This window comes from Macrotis lagotis, chromosome 6, assembly GCF_037893015.1.
Source record: "Macrotis lagotis isolate mMagLag1 chromosome 6, bilby.v1.9.chrom.fasta, whole genome shotgun sequence".
NCBI classification, from domain to species: Eukaryota; Metazoa; Chordata; class Mammalia; order Peramelemorphia; family Peramelidae; genus Macrotis; species Macrotis lagotis.
The window spans coordinates 163387474-163402804 of record NC_133663.1 but is presented as its reverse complement, the minus strand read 5'-3'; the positions used below and the strand labels follow the sequence as shown (position 1 = coordinate 163402804).

The 15331-nt window shown below is 34.5% G+C and overlaps 1 protein-coding gene across 4 annotated transcripts in view; it reads right to left on the bottom strand.

The window, feature by feature from the left end:
- The window catches only part of FARP1 (FERM, ARH/RhoGEF and pleckstrin domain protein 1), a 331424-nt gene that overhangs the window by 82278 nt on the left and 233815 nt on the right, over positions 1-15331 (bottom strand). For all 4 annotated transcript variants that reach the window (XM_074191932.1, XM_074191931.1, XM_074191930.1 and 1 more), the window contains exons 7-11: positions 12461-12575; positions 6334-6481; positions 3416-3511; positions 863-1026; positions 111-179 (exon numbers count right to left, since the gene is read on the bottom strand). In XM_074191932.1, the coding sequence (XP_074048033.1) occupies positions 111-179; positions 863-1026; positions 3416-3511; positions 6334-6481; positions 12461-12575 (592 nt within the window). The remainder of the gene's footprint in view (positions 1-110; positions 180-862; positions 1027-3415; positions 3512-6333; positions 6482-12460; positions 12576-15331) is intronic.

Genomic DNA, 15331 nt, shown 5'->3' with positions numbered 1-15331 from the left:
TTAAGAAGCAGAAAGTCTGTGATGGAGACAGATAATCTTGGCAGCAATGAAAGGTTACCTGGAGAGTATCATTACCCTCAAATCAGAAATAGCATGAATGTTTCTCTCACCTTTCAAATGGAATTTTCTTATGTCCTCCTTCTTTAACATAGTCAAGAACCTGCTTCTGAGTCCGACCACTAGGATAAAGAACACAATCATAGGAAGAGAGAAAAAAATACAAGTGTTCTCATTTAAACACATAAACCCAAAGCTTCATTTTGTTTTCCTTTCTTCCAGAACAGTGAGTTGTTACATTTGAAATACCATTTTCAATGAGTCAGAAATGCAAACAGTAATAACAACAGAATCCCCTCCCTCCCATTCTTTAGAAGTTCTGAGTTTCACTAATGAATAGGGGGAGGAGGGGAAGGCCCCTTTTTTAGAAAGCACTATTCATCAAGATTTTGTGTTTTGTTACTTCATAATTGTAGGCAATGCTACTTTTATATACTCTTTCTTTGAAGACAGGTGAGTATAATAAGATACTCATACTCTACAGAGATTATTATTTTAGACAGGAAGGCTGTTAACATTTTAAATCTAGTGTAGATAGCAATCTGTAAAAGGGACATCAAGGGGTTTTGGTCTGAAAGTACAGGATTTATAACACTTGGGCAAATCAATAAAGATCTTACTTTTCATTGCTTACAGAGACTAATGGATTTCCCCTAATGCCCCTACCACATAAAACAACAGCTGTATCAGCTGTAAACTCTAACACTTCAGTCACAGAAGGAATTCAATTCAAGGAAACTTTCACTGAAATAGTTCAAAAATAACAAATTGCAATTATAGCTCTTGGGAGTAGACTTTACCTTACCTGAACCTAAATGATGATCCTCTTGTGAAGAGAACAGGCTTAGGCTTTGGTTTAGGCTCTTCAAAAAGTCTGAAAAAGGCATGATGTTCCACACATATTTTCCAGAAGGACTTGCAGAAATCTCTACTAGCCATTAAGAACTCCAATGTATCCTGGTATGAGCTCTTAAAGAGAAAGAAAATTATGACTTTGCTTTTCCTTTATTACTTAAAGAAAAATTGAGCTATACCAAAAAGGAAGGGATGAGAAAATACTAGGTCATATTCTATTTCGATTTTGAATTTGCTAGAGCAAACGGTCCCTTTCAAATTCTGGCAAAGCATCCTTGCCAGTGATGATCTAAGTCATAATTCTGCACATACATTTAAATTCTCCACACACTTAATCCTACCCAGAAGAACTAACAAAGTTTGGCTTCCAGTGAGACTGATCAAATTTCTTTAATAGGATTCATAAACAAAATACACATTCTTCATTTGTGATTTTGCTCAGACATGCCTAAGATTAGAAACTCTCTTGCAAAGCCTCAGTGGCTAAGATTCATTTTTCTTCCTAAGGTTTCATGCCAATGTTGGGACATTATCTTATGTCTTAGCATGTATGGGTGTTAGACTTTAAAGTAGTTATCATTTCCAGGGGAACTAAAGAATCACTTTGAGCTTAAAAAATTCATTTCTTTTGCTTCTGGAAATTGGATACAATGATATTCTTTAGGGTTTTAATATATCCCTCTTAACATTAACTACCCCTAACTAAAAAGGCCACCCATCTATCTATCTAGTACCTTTCTACACACGCGCGCACGCATGTGTGTGTGTGTGTGTGTGTGTGTGTGTGTTTGTTATCATTCTTCTTTACTTATTTCAGTTATGATCCCATGTGGGGTTTTCTTAGTTAAAATAATGGAGTAGTTTGCCATTTCCTTCTCCAGTTCATTTTGTGGATGAGGCAAACAGGGTAAAGTGATTTGTCCTGGGTTACACAACTAGTAAGTGTATGAGATGGATTTGAACTCAGGTCTTCCTGACTCCAAGACCAGTGCTCTTTTCCCCTGAGTCATCCAGGTGCCCATGTATCTCTCTCTCTCTCTCTCTCTCTCTCTCTCTCTCTCTCTCTCTCTCTCTCTCGATCCTTCCATCTATCTATCAAGAACAATAGTTCCTATAATTTTTTTTTTTTGGATTTTGCAAGGCAGTGGGGTTAAGTGGCTTGGCCAAGGCCACACAGCTAGGTAATTATTAAGTGTCTGAGGCCAGATTTGAACTCAGGTACTCCTGACTCCAGGGCCGGTGCTCTATTCACTGCGCCACCTAGCTGCCCCAATATAGTTCCTATAATTCTTAAAAGAGTCAAATTTTATAAGTAATTTACCTGACCTACAATCCCCAAGAAACAAACATATTATATTTCAAAATCTCATTTTTAGTGAACTGTTTGGAAGTTGAGTTCATTTTTACACAGAAAGAATACTATAAATAGGGTTGAGCACTCATGTTAGTTTATTTAAACTATAACAGTTCTTTAGAATCTAATCATCATTTGCAACATCATTACTATGATTGAAACATGGTCTATATTCAAAGTCGAGGTACCAAAATTGCATTTATTGTTTCCACAATCCAAGTCATAAAAGTAAGTACTTTTTTTTCCCCCTGAAGAGGAAATGTCTATACCTGAATAATTCTAGGGCATTCCTTGGTTTGAGTTATTACTACTTTAGAAATAAATGGGAAGCAGGGGTCCATGAAATGGAAGTGTAGAAGGCTTAAAATGGGGGAGGGGAGGTAGGGACTCTAGTGATGGTAGATGTTTTTAGGATATCAAGGGATCCAGCTAGGTAAGAAGGATGATAAGAAGAAAAAGAAACAGTAGGGCAGCAGAAGAGGTTTGTGAGGGTATATTCTGTTCCTTCTAGACATTAGAAGTAGCTTTTTGTAAATGCTAACTTGGATTGGGGCTCCAACAGTGCAGTGATGTACATTTAAGGGGATATCCTGAATTTATAAAAATTGGTTATGCCACAAACATCAGGCATCCTATCTTTCCTTATGTAGTTGCTAATATTTCTCTCTTTACTAAGCATCATAGCAGAAAGGATCTTAAAGAACATGGAATTTAATCCTCTCTTTTTTAAAAAATGAGGACATTGAAGCAAAGATGGAGGACTCTGTGACTTATGCAGAGTCACAGAACTAGGAAATGTCTGAGGGTAGATTTGGAATCTAAGGCTTCCTTATTTCAAATATCCTACCCTGCCACCTGCTACAGCCACTTATAAAGATTAGTTTCCCATTTGAGAGCATTTTCTAATTATGAAAACCTCCAACTCCAATTCACAAGGGTGTCTTAGGAGTTGTCAAACTCAATTCCATGATTTTAATTCAATAAACTTTACTGAAATATACCTTAAGTATAAGTCATTGTGCTCTTAGCAATATCCTTGATTTCCAAACAAAACTAAATATAAATGACCACAGACATGCCCTAAATATTTATTTTGTTTGTACTGGGATAGCCAAACTAGGTCTCCCTAAACTTCCCAGACCCACTTACATTAGCATCAGGGCGCAGCTTTATGAGAAAACGTTTCCTTTTGAAGCTCAGCTTCCTCACCTTAGCCCAGTTAAAAGCATTGATTTTAGTAAAACCCTAAGAAGAAAAAGGAAATCATCCAATAAAACATAAAGTCATCTAATACAATACAGTAAAGCAAATTTAAGGGATATCTCCACAAATCCACAAAAGGATATTAATACATCAACATACCACTAGTTTATTAGGAATTCAATCCTGTTCCTATAAAAAGTTGGCTAGGGTCATGTGAATTATAGCCTTAACAAAGCCCTGAAATACATAGGAATGAAGGAATTCTTTGGTTCAATGAAAACAACCATTGCTCAGGGTGAGGCCTGGAAGCTAGGAGAACCAGATAGATTATCATTATTTTTTATCTGGCCCATTTGGAATTAATCCTATGCTTAGGGTTTGCTTTCTAGTATTTGTTTTGCTTTCTTTTGTCTGAATATAATGTACAGCATCAAATCTAAGTGCACCAGGACTTTATTATTCTCTTGAATTGACTTGAAAAGATAAAAAATCCTTGATTCCAGTGTCAATGGCACTTGGAATGACATAGTCAAGAGTTAGGACAAGGATGATACTGAAAAACACAAATAACTGTACTCTCAGGCAGACATTCAATAGGTCTAAAGTATGGTCTGGAAGTCGGATACACACACACACACATACATATATACACATACACACACACTAATATATCTTTGACTTTTGGAGTTTCAGCAACTGTGTCATTTGGTAAGGAAATTACAGGAATTCAGTAGGCATACAAGCAAGAGGTCAGAAAATATAAAATTATAGGAATAAATAAATGAGGAACTAGCAAAAAGATTAACTTTACTATATTATTAACTTACAAAGTAATTCCCAATATTCAAATTACTTGGTAATTTGAATATTGGCAAGCAAAATTCAAAAAGTGAAGCAACTTAGTAATGCTGTAAGGAACTTAGCATTCTTATATAAGGATTTGGAAAGAAACTTTAATGAGATGTTTTTCAAACTTTATGACAGATCAGTATTACTTTAAGTATTTGATAATTTATAGTAAAACTATATTCACTTTTGTAGTAGTGCAACATTTACTTGTTGAGAAATGATTTTGGAAGGCAGATCCCTCCTGCACACATCATAAGTAGACAGTGACATTTTAAAAACCACTTAATAGAGAAAGAGACATTTCTTTGAATCCTCTTTGAAAAATTTATTCCCAAATAACCATATATATATATTATAATATTTACATTGTATTATTTTTTTATCATATGTCATTAACTTTTTTCTTTTTTCTTTTTTTTTTTGCAAGGCAAATGGGGTCAAGTGGCTTGCCCAAGGCCACACAGCTAGGTAATTACTAAGTGTCTGAGGCCAGATTTGAGTTCAGGTACTCCTGACTCCAGGGCCAGTACTCTATCCACTTCTCCACCTAGCTGTCCCTGTCATTAACTCTCAATAAACAACAGCAGAATAGCACTGCCCACTTTCTTAAAATGTGGGAAGCATAAAGTTCCAAAATAAGTCCTAACAACATTATTTTTCTTGATTTGAAGAAAATTTGACAATACAGGTATGTAATGATTAGCTACAATTCCAAGAAATTTGGTGAAATTTAATTACAAAAGACTATATAGCATTGGATGAAAGCAAAGATGTCTCTTCTACCTGTGCCCAATACCAAACAAAGAGCTAAGTGCTTTCATGTGGGGAGAAAAACATGGATCTAATATGTTTACAGGTAAGTTCAAGAGGGTTTAATCTTCTAGATCATATAGGTCATTAAGTGGTTCTAGATTCCTGTAATCAGGACAAGCAGAGTTAAATTTGAACAGTGCTGGCAAGCAGGCCAACAGAATGCTTGTTAGGTTTATCTGTCAGTAGTTATGTTGATGTAATAATTGCAATAGTACGGATAACTTTTTTGTGAATTTCTTAGATTTATAGGTCTGGTATGCACGCATTTGCATATATATATAGATAGATATAGATATATGTGTATGTGTGGGGACAAAGTATTTAAACATATACATATATAAAATGCATATTCCATATTTCATTAAATAATTATAATTATATATAGTCTCAATCATCTACTATTGCAGAAAATACCGTAATTAGAATGAGATGACTAACCCTCGACTTCAGAATAAAATCAGTAACAAAATTCAATAATGCAAAAGCTCCTTGGTAACTCCCTGGTCTGTGATAAAAAAGCAAAACTTAATAGTGTAGTTTTTGATACATTAGGTGCCCCTAACCCAAATAAATCCTTAATTGAGGGTTCCTTAATTATATGAAAAAAAAATGTGAATTAAGGTGGATTAGTAGTTAACTGAGCTGAATAAAGAGATAGTGAAAGGATCTAGACCACTGATTTGGTTGGTTGATTATTATTCTTCATTCTTGAAGAGGACCAAAATGACATCACTATGTTAGAGTCAAGTTACGGTGTATCTGACTAAGGCTGATCAGAACAATAGGAGTTTGAAATACTCTACCACAGGTGGGACACAAATGGGCCATTTGAACATTTGGGATGGAATCTATGATTTAATTAGTATAGAAAATTCTACCAGTATAGGAGGCTTTTTCTATCACTCTGCCACCCTGGTCTCTCTCTCTCTCTCTCTCTCTCTCTCTCTCTCTCTCTCTCTCTCTCTCTCTCTCTCTCTCTCCCTCTCTCAGGACATAGACCAAAGGGAAAGAGCAAGAAAATAGATAGAGGGATGGGTATAGATACCTCCTCTCCCCAAAAAAAGTAATAGGAAGGGTATGACTTTGCCTGATACAGTCTACCAATTTCAATAAATATTTAATCTAGAATTAAATTCAAAGCCCAATTTTCTTCTCCATCTTCTGGTTAAAAGATATGAACAGTATTCTGAAGTGACTCTTACCTGAAACACTAGAATTCCGGTATTAGCAACAGCCAGGTTGATTTTAGTACCTTCCCTGTCCTTCGCTGGGTGTAACCGGATTCCATACATCTCCAATCGGCGGGCAATCTCCAGGAGCTGGAAATCTGATTCTGCTGGTGTTTGTCCACTATAAAACAAAAATTAGAAAGAAAAGGCAGAAGATTTGAATTCCCTATGTCTATTAATTTAAGATTAAGTGGCTTCTCTAGGGACATAAAGAAGCATTTCATCCAAACACTGAAGCTAGCTGATCAGATGATATCCAAACTCCCATTCATCCCTACCCAAAGTCTAGCAGCTGGAACAAAAGCTCTATTGCTCATGTAATTCAAAACCCCAAATGTCTACTTCACATTCTGCCAATTTCAGAATTGCAAAGAATTTCTTTTAAGGTTACACAAAAGCAAAAAAAACAACAACAAACCTTGTGTTAAAACAAGTTTTCAGTCATTTATAATAGACTAGGTCTTGTAAATAAAGTTCAAAATCATACTTTAGAGAACAGGGATTACAGCATTGTCATGGCTCAAAAGTTTTATTTTAAAAAACAAGACAATTATAGAAAAAGAAAAGTCAACGGAATCCTCCATAATAGTAGGGTTGTGGGTTAGGACTTGACCTACCTTTCAGACTTCATCATATGAGACTTTTTCAGGGCACATTACCTGGCCCACAGTTTTTGATTTTTGTTTTATAAATAATTGTTCAATGGAGTCCTCTATGAATGTTAATTTTCATTTTCAAACTGCTTTGTCTTTTATAAATGGCTTTCACATAACATTTAGCTCTTACAACCCAGTGAACTAATTGGATAGAGCAAGGATTATCATACCTCCATTTTACAACTGAATAAATCAACTTATAAGCATTTCTTAAGCACCCACTATATAATACGCAGGGTCTTAAGAAGCAAAAGCAAAAGTGAAACAGTTCCTACCCTCAAGGAATTTACATTTTATTGGGTGAGACAACATGTACCATATGGCTACACATAAAATGAATCCAAGAACACTGGAGGTAGGAGAACACAATGAAGGATCAAAAAAGGGATACAATTTTTGCCTGATGTGGATGGGTCAATGATAACTAAAGGCAAACGTGCTTTGTACTTATTTTCTTTCTATTTCCTCTACCAAAATAATAGCTTTAACCGTGGAAAAGACAAAATAAAAAAGAGCACTTTAATGAATTCAAGTCAACAGACCCAGATGAATTATATGCTCAGATCTTCAAAGAACTGGCAAATGTGATGCTAGAGCTATTGTTAGTGATATCTGAAAGATCAAAGAAAACAGGTAACATGACAAAAAAACTGAAAAGGGTAAATGCCTCAGTTTTCAAAAAAAAAAAAGGAGAGAGGATAGTTTATAAACTATACCCCAAAGAGTTTGACTGCAATTTCTTTTTTTAAATTATTTTTTAATTTAAGGCAATAAGGTTAAATGACTTGCCCAAAGTCACACATCTAGGCAATTAAGTGTCTGAGGCCAGATTTGAACTCAGGTACACCTGACTCCAGGGCTGGTACTCTACCCACTGTGCCACCTAGCTGGCCCTTGACTGAAATTTCTAAGAAAATTCTAAAACACATCTTAGATTAAAGAAGATGGTTGGCAAGCCCTTAGATGGAAGTGATGCTTATAAAGAGTCAAGATGACTTCATTGAGTACAGATCATTCATTTCTTTTTTTGAATAGGACTGCTACACTATTAGAAGAGGGGAAAATTTTGGACATCCAGATTTTAGCAAACCTTCTGATAGGATATCTATATACCAAGAGGTAAGATACTATTAGTTGGTTTCAAATTTGTTTGGACAGACAGATTCAAAGAGGTTCAATGTCAACATGGCAGGAAGCTTCAAGTTGAGTTGTCTTTCTGAACTGTGCTTGACCCTGTGCTAGTTAACATTTTTTTAAATCCATGACACTGATAAATTCAGAGATGGCACCGAGCTGGAAGAGACTACTAAAATATTTGAGACAAAGTAGGAATCAGAAATAATCTTGATAGACTAGAGCATTGTTGGATCTGAAAAAGATGAAATTCAATAAGATAAGCATAAAGTAAGAGGCACTTGGGTACCAAAAAAATCGACTTCACAAATATAAAATGGGGAAGACATGATTATACAGCAGTTCTGAAAAAAAGATATGGGTTTTTTTGTGGCCTGCATACTCAATAAATCAGGACTGTGATATAACAAAGACTAATGGAATTTTAAATCACATTAGAAAGGACATATATTCCAGAAATAGGAAAGTGACTATTTCCTGGTTACTGTGACCTACTGAGATTGTCTAGAATACTGTCTGGCTACCATGGTTTAAAAAGGACATTCATAAGTTTGAAAATATCTAGAAGAGAATGAGGATGGTGAAGGTCACAAGTACATGTGAAAATAAGATAGTTTAGTGAAAGGCTTTGCTCCCATGTCATATGAGAATTGGTTCAAGGAACTTAAGACTGATAAACCTGGAGAAAACACAGAAAGAATATAATCTTTCTTCAAATATATAGAAAAGGGATTAGATTTGTTCTGTCAAACCACAGAGGGAAGAATTAGGAGTAAAGGGAGATGACTTGAGGAAATACTTCATAAAATAGAGTTATTCCAAAGAATAATTGCTTGCCTCAAGAGGAAGTAGATTCAGCTCCGTAGTAATGTGTTGGCTATTTACAGTGAGGGTTCTTTTATGCATTATCCCAGATGACCTCTAAAGTCCCTTCAACTCACAAATTCTGTCATTTTGTGATTTTGTTAGTGAACTAGAGGAAGGAGGTACTAGAGGTAGGAGAAATCAAATGACTTGTTCAAAGTCATATATATATAGAGAGGAAATAGACTAGAAGTTAAACTCTGGTCTTTTAACTTTTATTGCATTGCTGCTTCAAGTATATTATACTGCTCAATCTTCCAGATAAACTGTTTGCCACTAATGCAATCATCTCAATTATCATAAATTAAAGGTAACTATTATAACCAAAAAATCCAAAAAACAAATACATCTCTTACTTTTTTTTTTTAACACTTCCCAGAAATGAGGACAGTGTTTTAAATATGGTCTGGTCAGGGCAGTGCATTGCAAGACTGAATAAATTGTTTTGGCCATCAAGTCATATTTTTGACTGATATTGAGTTTGTGGTCAACTGAATTCCATAAACCTTTCCTCACATAAACTGACCAGTTAATTCTCTTCCAACCTATATTAGTATGATTGATTTTTATAAACATAAATGTATATAGATATGTGTGTGTGTGTGTGTGTGTGTGTTGTGTGTGTGTGTGTGTGTGTGTATGTAAGCATGTATATCCTTATTAGACCTATTGGAGTTATTTTTTTCCTTGGCTACTCTTCCCTACTGAGAGAACAAGTCATGTGGCAGTTATGTTTTTCAGTATAAATGACGAAATTGGCTTTCTGGATTTTTAAAACTGGTCTCTTAAGAAATTGGTCATTATCAGTTTTTCCCAGGACGTAATCACCTCAGGAAATGGAGAACTGCTATATGTTCCAGACTTTAATAAATATTTGTTGATTGGAACATAGAGAATAGCAAGAAGAAATAGACCTTCTTGTCAATCAATTTAGAAAGTCTATTGCTACAGTGGAAAACCTTTTCACCCATCAAACCATCAAGCCAGCTCTTTTCTCCCTTTCATTGAAAAACTCCTAGAAAGTGGGTTATGCTTATTGCTTCTACTCTACCATCTCATTCCTTGAGTCCTTGGAATCTGACTTTTCTAACTTCACTCAAGTTCCTCTTAATCACACCAAGACCCTTTGTTCCCAATTACCTCACACTGTTAATCATGCCACATATCTTGAAATTCTCTCTTCTTTTGATTTCAATGATATTTCACTATTCTGGTTTCTCTATGATTGTCCCTTCTTTGTCACACTCTTTATGTTGGTGGACATGGGGTCAAAATATCTGGGCTCAAATATATCATTTGTGTACCTTGAGAAGCTCTCTGGTTTCAATATTCTCATCTCTAAAATGAAGGATTTGGAATAGATCTTTCCTAGTGTTAAATTTATTATGCTACGGAATTCTCTTTTTAGTCCTCCACATGTAGGCATTTCCTAAAGCTGTCTTCCTGACCTTCTCTTATTTTCCTTTACAATTTTTCTGTGCCTTCAACCACCTTCATAGTTTCATTTGACATCTTCATGTACACAAATTTGGAAAACCATGCATCTTATATGAATCTCTCTGTGTTCAATTCCATGCCTAGATTTCTTTTTTTTTAAGTTTTTTTTTTTGTAAGGCAATGGGGTTAAGTGGCTTGCCCAAGGCCACACAGCTAGGTAATTATTAAGTGTCTGAGGACAGATTTGAACTCAGGTACTTCTGATTCCAGGGCTGGTGCTCTGTCCACTGCGTCCTAGCCACCCCTCTACTGTATGATTTTTGAATTAGTGTTTCAAACCAAGGCACTAACAACTAATAGTTAGTTTAGAAACTAAAAGTTTTCTCTCTGACAAAAAAAACCAAAAAAGGTTTACATATATAGTTTTTATATGTATTATATATAATATACTTTGCATTACATATGATTTTATATATTATATTATTATATATAGTTACCCATAACCTTTTACTTCTGCCTTCACATTTGTAGACTGTCTATTTTGGACCTTATAAAGTTTTTTTTTTTAAGTTTTTGCAAGGCAATGGGGTTAAGTGACTTGCCCAAGGCCACAAAGCCAGGTAATTATTAAGTGTCTGAGGCTAGATTTGAATATGCCTAGATTTCTAACTGCCTTCTGGGTGTTTCCACATGAATGTTCCCTGTTTTCTAAAATTCAAAGTGTCAAAAGCAGAGATCATTATGTCCTCCCCTTTAAAATCTGCTCTCCTGCCCTCTGTTATCATTTTTTTTCACAAAGACATTCTTTCAACTTTCAAATCTTTTTTCTTCTTGTCCCTCACATCTCATAAGTCACCATCTCTTATAAATTCTTTTTTAGAAATATGCTGTTATAGCTTAACAATTAATGTAGTACTAATAGTAATGATAAACTAATAAAAATGCTGCATTAATGAATCAACAATGAACTACCAAAGTTATCTCAAATACCCAAATGTTATAATAATGGAACAAAGAAGTAATTACAAAAGCAAGTTGGTATTTTATTTAATTTATTTAAATAAGGAGACCTTATTAAACCAGAATGATTTTTATTATGGGATTGATGATGGACTAGGTGTTATTATCTAAGGATGAAGTTATATACCAAGAATTTGCAGGGCAGAGAGAATATTTCTGGCAGTGAGGATCAGGGTGGAGACAAAATTTCAATGGGTTGGAGAATAAATGGATATTAAGGAAATGGAGGAAGTATGTATTTACTGTTTTATATAAAATTTGATAGAGATAGAAAAGAAAGTCTGATAGCTTAAAATATTAAAAAGATGAAGTTTTTAAAATTTTTTTAGGAGAGAGAAAATAGGAACCTATTTATACAGAAAGAAGGAATGAATCAATAGAGATAGAAAAAACAGGGATATAATAAAATATGTAGGAAGATAAACTGATCAAAATGGGGGAAAAGTTGGAATCTAAATTGGGGTACAGCAGGTTAGCTTCTGGTAAGAAGGGGTGAGATTTCATCTTACTCTGGGATGAGTAAAGTGGCAAAGGTTAAGAGATGACACAAGTTCTGAACTGGAGAAATGGAGTAAAATGATCTATATTAAAGCAATCAGAACAGTGCCAGCACATAGTAGCTTTAAATGTTTTTCCCTTCCCCCTTCCCTTCTCCTTATGTTACACAGCTTCATATTTCAATAGGGTAGAGGAGACCATATGCTGAGAAAGAGGCAACAAAAGGGGTTTCATCTGAAATAAAAAGTCAGTTAGATATGAGGATGAAGTTAGTCATGAAATCGTTATATCGTATTGATTGTAGAATTGCCTTCCCAGAAGGTCTTTAAACAAATAAATAAAACTCCAGAAAGCCATCCAGAATATTTTAGGAATGGTAATTATTCAAGCTAGGGATGGTGAGAAATTGAGTTCTCTAGTTCCCTTTTTTGCCTTATAATTTTATGAATAAGAAATAAATTAGAGGAAAGTGTAAGCACACATAGACTTACATGTGGTTGTGGTGAAATTCCACGATTTTGTCTTCAAGTGCATCTTGCTGAGGTATGTACTTGTTCTTTGCTAAGTGCTCCCGATCTCCTGTTTCATCAAAATCTCCAATCTCAGCTAATAAATGATAAAGAAAAAAAGAAAAAAATCATATTTAGCTGTCACTTGACTGGTTCTCATTTGTCAGAAACTCAGCTACTAATCAAAATTTCCCTTCTCTGATAATGCAATTTAATTGTAGCTGTTTTTCTGGGTGTATATTGAAAATAAAGTGACTAAAAACAGATCTATATGGTGCCTTCTACAGATTGCACACAACAAAGTTCTCTCTTTCATTCCCTTGTGTCTTAGAAATGATGGAGCTTGATATAATTACCTGCGGGAATCTAAAGGGATTTTGAAAAATCCATAAATGTTTCCATTAAACTTTTTAATACATACATCTCATATTATATACATATTACATGCATATATATACATATACATACATATCTTACATTTAAGTTAAACATATCTTTAATACATATATTACAAAGATTAGCTACTGGTAAAAACAATCAAAAGAATCCTTTGTCAGTCCCTCTTGCTTGGGTGCATATTCTTCCTCCTAGACAAATTACTGGATAAATCTATTTTCCCCTCATTCTTGGAAATGCATAGTTAGCATCTCAGTCATTAAATCTGGACTCTAAAAAAAATACAATGAAAATTCCAGAATTTACATACTGCATTTTTCAGTGAACCTCTAAAAGTAATCTGATTACACAGAAAAATGAAACAATCTAAGCTTCCTCGTCTGTAAAATGAAGGTACTGATTAGGTGATTCCCTAAGGTTCATTCTGGCTCTGTAACTCTAAATATTATGAAGGAGTTTATTTGGTAATAAATGGATAAAGAAAAGGGACTACTTTTTGAATGATAATTTGTAAAACAAAAATTTCTGGTCAAAATAGCAGTTTCTCAAATTAACTTTCTAACACAAGAAAGTGTTTTTATCCTTTCATTTTACCACAACATAGCCTTAAAATTGTTATAATGTGGAAATTAAAAACTGTACTATTTTAAAGACCTAATGATCACATGTTAAAACTTTACTTTGTGTGCTATTTTCTTCCTATTATGTTCTTCAGAAAGATATAAGACATTACATTACAGACTGAAGTCCATCTGTCACTGTTCTAAGGATTAAATGTAAGTCACTTGTTGCTATGTAACCTATCCTTTGGGTCTTGTCAAACTATACTGGCTGTCACTTTGGGGGCCATCTACCTCTTGTAATCACACAAAACACAGCATGAACTGCTGCTGCTGCCAAGTCAGCAATCACATTTCATTCCTATCCTATTTGCTTGTTTTATACAGGACAGCAGCCACCAACATAGCAACACCAACGTCATTCACTGCATACATCTGCTTCTTTCTCTCGTGACAGACAGGTCAATAACATCATCCAATTTCCTAATTTCCAGATAGATTCCAAGTGATTTCTTGACTAGCTCTTCCCTTAAATAGACTGAAATTGCCATCTGGGAAAATAAAGTTCTCTTAAAATCTCCATCACAGAAAAAGTACTAGAATAGAAAATAATTATCAGATCATATCTTTCATCCTAAGTTCATCCTTAGCCATTTAGTGCCTTTGCTTCACCTTCATTGTTTCTCTCTTCCACTAAGAGGAGAACTCAAGAGACAAAGCATTGCACAGCTCATCACAGATTTCCAATGAATTTCTATCAAGTATTTAATTTTCCTAGACCGTCTAAATTGTTCTTTTCTAAAACTCGGCAGGCACACAACAAAGAATCCCAATTATTTTCTTGTCTCAGCAGGATGAATAACCCTTTGTAATTCTCATCCATCCCCCTCTGGAACATTTGTCCTTCATATACCACCTAGAAGACCCTTCAGCATTTTACTGACTACTAAACTCATTTTCTTATCTCAGTTTTTCCCTCCTCTAATTTTCCTTAGAAATTTGCTAGCATAGTCTTTTTTTGATCATTCAACAAACACTTGAACAAGAAAGCTTATTCCTATTTCATTATTTATATCATTATCTCCCTTCTATTAGCAAACAAACTATTTAACAAATTATAAAAATCATACTTTACTGAAATTCAGACATTAAAATTACAGAAAAGATACTATAATCACACAAATGTATGAAACTTTGATACACTTGAAAAAACAATTAACTATGACCTTTTCAGTGAAGAACACATTAAAGATATAATAATGACAACAACAACTACAATGCAAGGTACATTAAAGCTCTGCAAAGAACTTCATATACTTGAGCTCATATGAGTTGCACAATAATTATGGAAGATAAATACTACAGTTATTATCCCTACTTTACAGAAAAGGAAACTGATATCAGGAAAGATATCACATGGTATTTTTTTAAAATCTAAAAAGCTTAATAAGAAGCTAGGGATTCCAAGAAACTCAGATAAGGAGGGAGAGCTTCTTAGGCATTTTTGCCTGTTCAAAGGTATAAATACAGGTCAACAGAATATTATATGTGAAGGACAGCAATTTAGGCCAGTTTGACTAAATGAAAGAGTGAATAAAGGCAAGTCAGGTAATAATTAAAAGACAAAATGAAGTTAGATTGTAAAGGACATTAAATGCCAAACAGATAGTTTATATTTTATCATTCAAGCAATGGGGAGCTAGTAGAGTTTAATGAGCAGTGGAGTGATGTGCTCAGATCTGTCCTTTAAGAATATGACTTCAGCAGTACTGTGGGATGAACTAGAGATGGGAGAGACTGTCAGTGGAAATAATTATAAACCTATTACAATGACACTGAATTAAGGCAACTGCTATTTGAATGGTGAGAAGGAAATAAAAGTGAGCAGTGCTGTATA